The 828-nt window shown below is 60.1% G+C and overlaps 1 protein-coding gene across 1 annotated transcript; it reads left to right on the forward strand.

The window, feature by feature from the left end:
• Positions 1-249: 249 nt before the first annotated feature.
• On the forward strand, positions 250-799 carry EMIHUDRAFT_259023 (hypothetical protein; the record flags this gene model as incomplete). Its single annotated transcript, XM_005758603.1, has 2 exons — positions 250-507; positions 626-799. The coding sequence occupies 2 exons, from the start codon at positions 250-252 to the stop codon at positions 797-799; spliced, it is 432 nt and encodes a 143-aa protein (XP_005758660.1).
• Positions 800-828: the final 29 nt, after the last annotated feature.

An 828-nucleotide genomic window follows, 5' to 3' on the forward strand; every position in this document is an offset into this window, starting at 1 on the left:
CCTCTGTCGCGTCGTTCTCGTCTGCCTCGTCCTGCGACGCCGCCGCTGGTAAGCTCACCGAGTTCAAATTCTTTTGCCCAGCGCGCGCCAGTCCCGTGTGCCCAGTGTCGTGTGCCCACCAGTTAGAGTTTTAGGTGTATTGTTGGCAAATCAAGACACAGAGCTCACACAGAATCACAGCGGGAGGAAAGCGGCGAGTCGCAATTCCAGGGGTCGTTGTGGCGGGCCACCCTGTCCAGAGAGGCATGGATGCCAATCTGTGTGAGTGTTAGAGTTGTTTGGCTAAAAATCTCTCTCTCCAATCTGGGGTCTCTCGACCGAGTCTATGAGCCCTGGCCGCCTCCCGATCTTGGTGGTAAGGCCGCAGCCGGACAGGGCGACGGAGATGGCGCGGGAGAGTACGGGTGTTCCAGGGGGTCACGACGGTTGGAGTTGTCTGGTGTTGCTCTGCTAAAAATCGGGTCGCTCCTCATCGCAAACCCTGTCAGCAGAGTCTCCTACGGGAATGTACGTAAGAGCTACATACACTGAAAATCTCTCTCTCGAACCCAGCTACCCGGGCTGCGGCGCGCGGGCGGTGTGAAAAGTGCCTGGCGAGATGTTGAGGTCAAGACTCCGCCGACAGCCGCCCGGGCTCGCCCGACGCGGCCTTCTGGCCGGGCTCGCCCGGCGCGGCCTGGCGAGCGTGCGAAAGAGCATCAATGCCGAATCTACCGGCCCACGCACCATGTACGACAAGATCTGGGACGACCACATCGTCGAGGGCACGTCGGACGGCACCGCTCTCCTGTACAGCTAATAGCACTCGCACCATTCGGGTGAAAAGGA

The sequence above is a fragment of the Emiliania huxleyi genome (genome assembly GCF_000372725.1).
Source record: "Emiliania huxleyi CCMP1516 unplaced genomic scaffold EMIHUscaffold_8528, whole genome shotgun sequence".
NCBI classification, from domain to species: domain Eukaryota; phylum Haptophyta; order Isochrysidales; family Noelaerhabdaceae; genus Emiliania; species Emiliania huxleyi.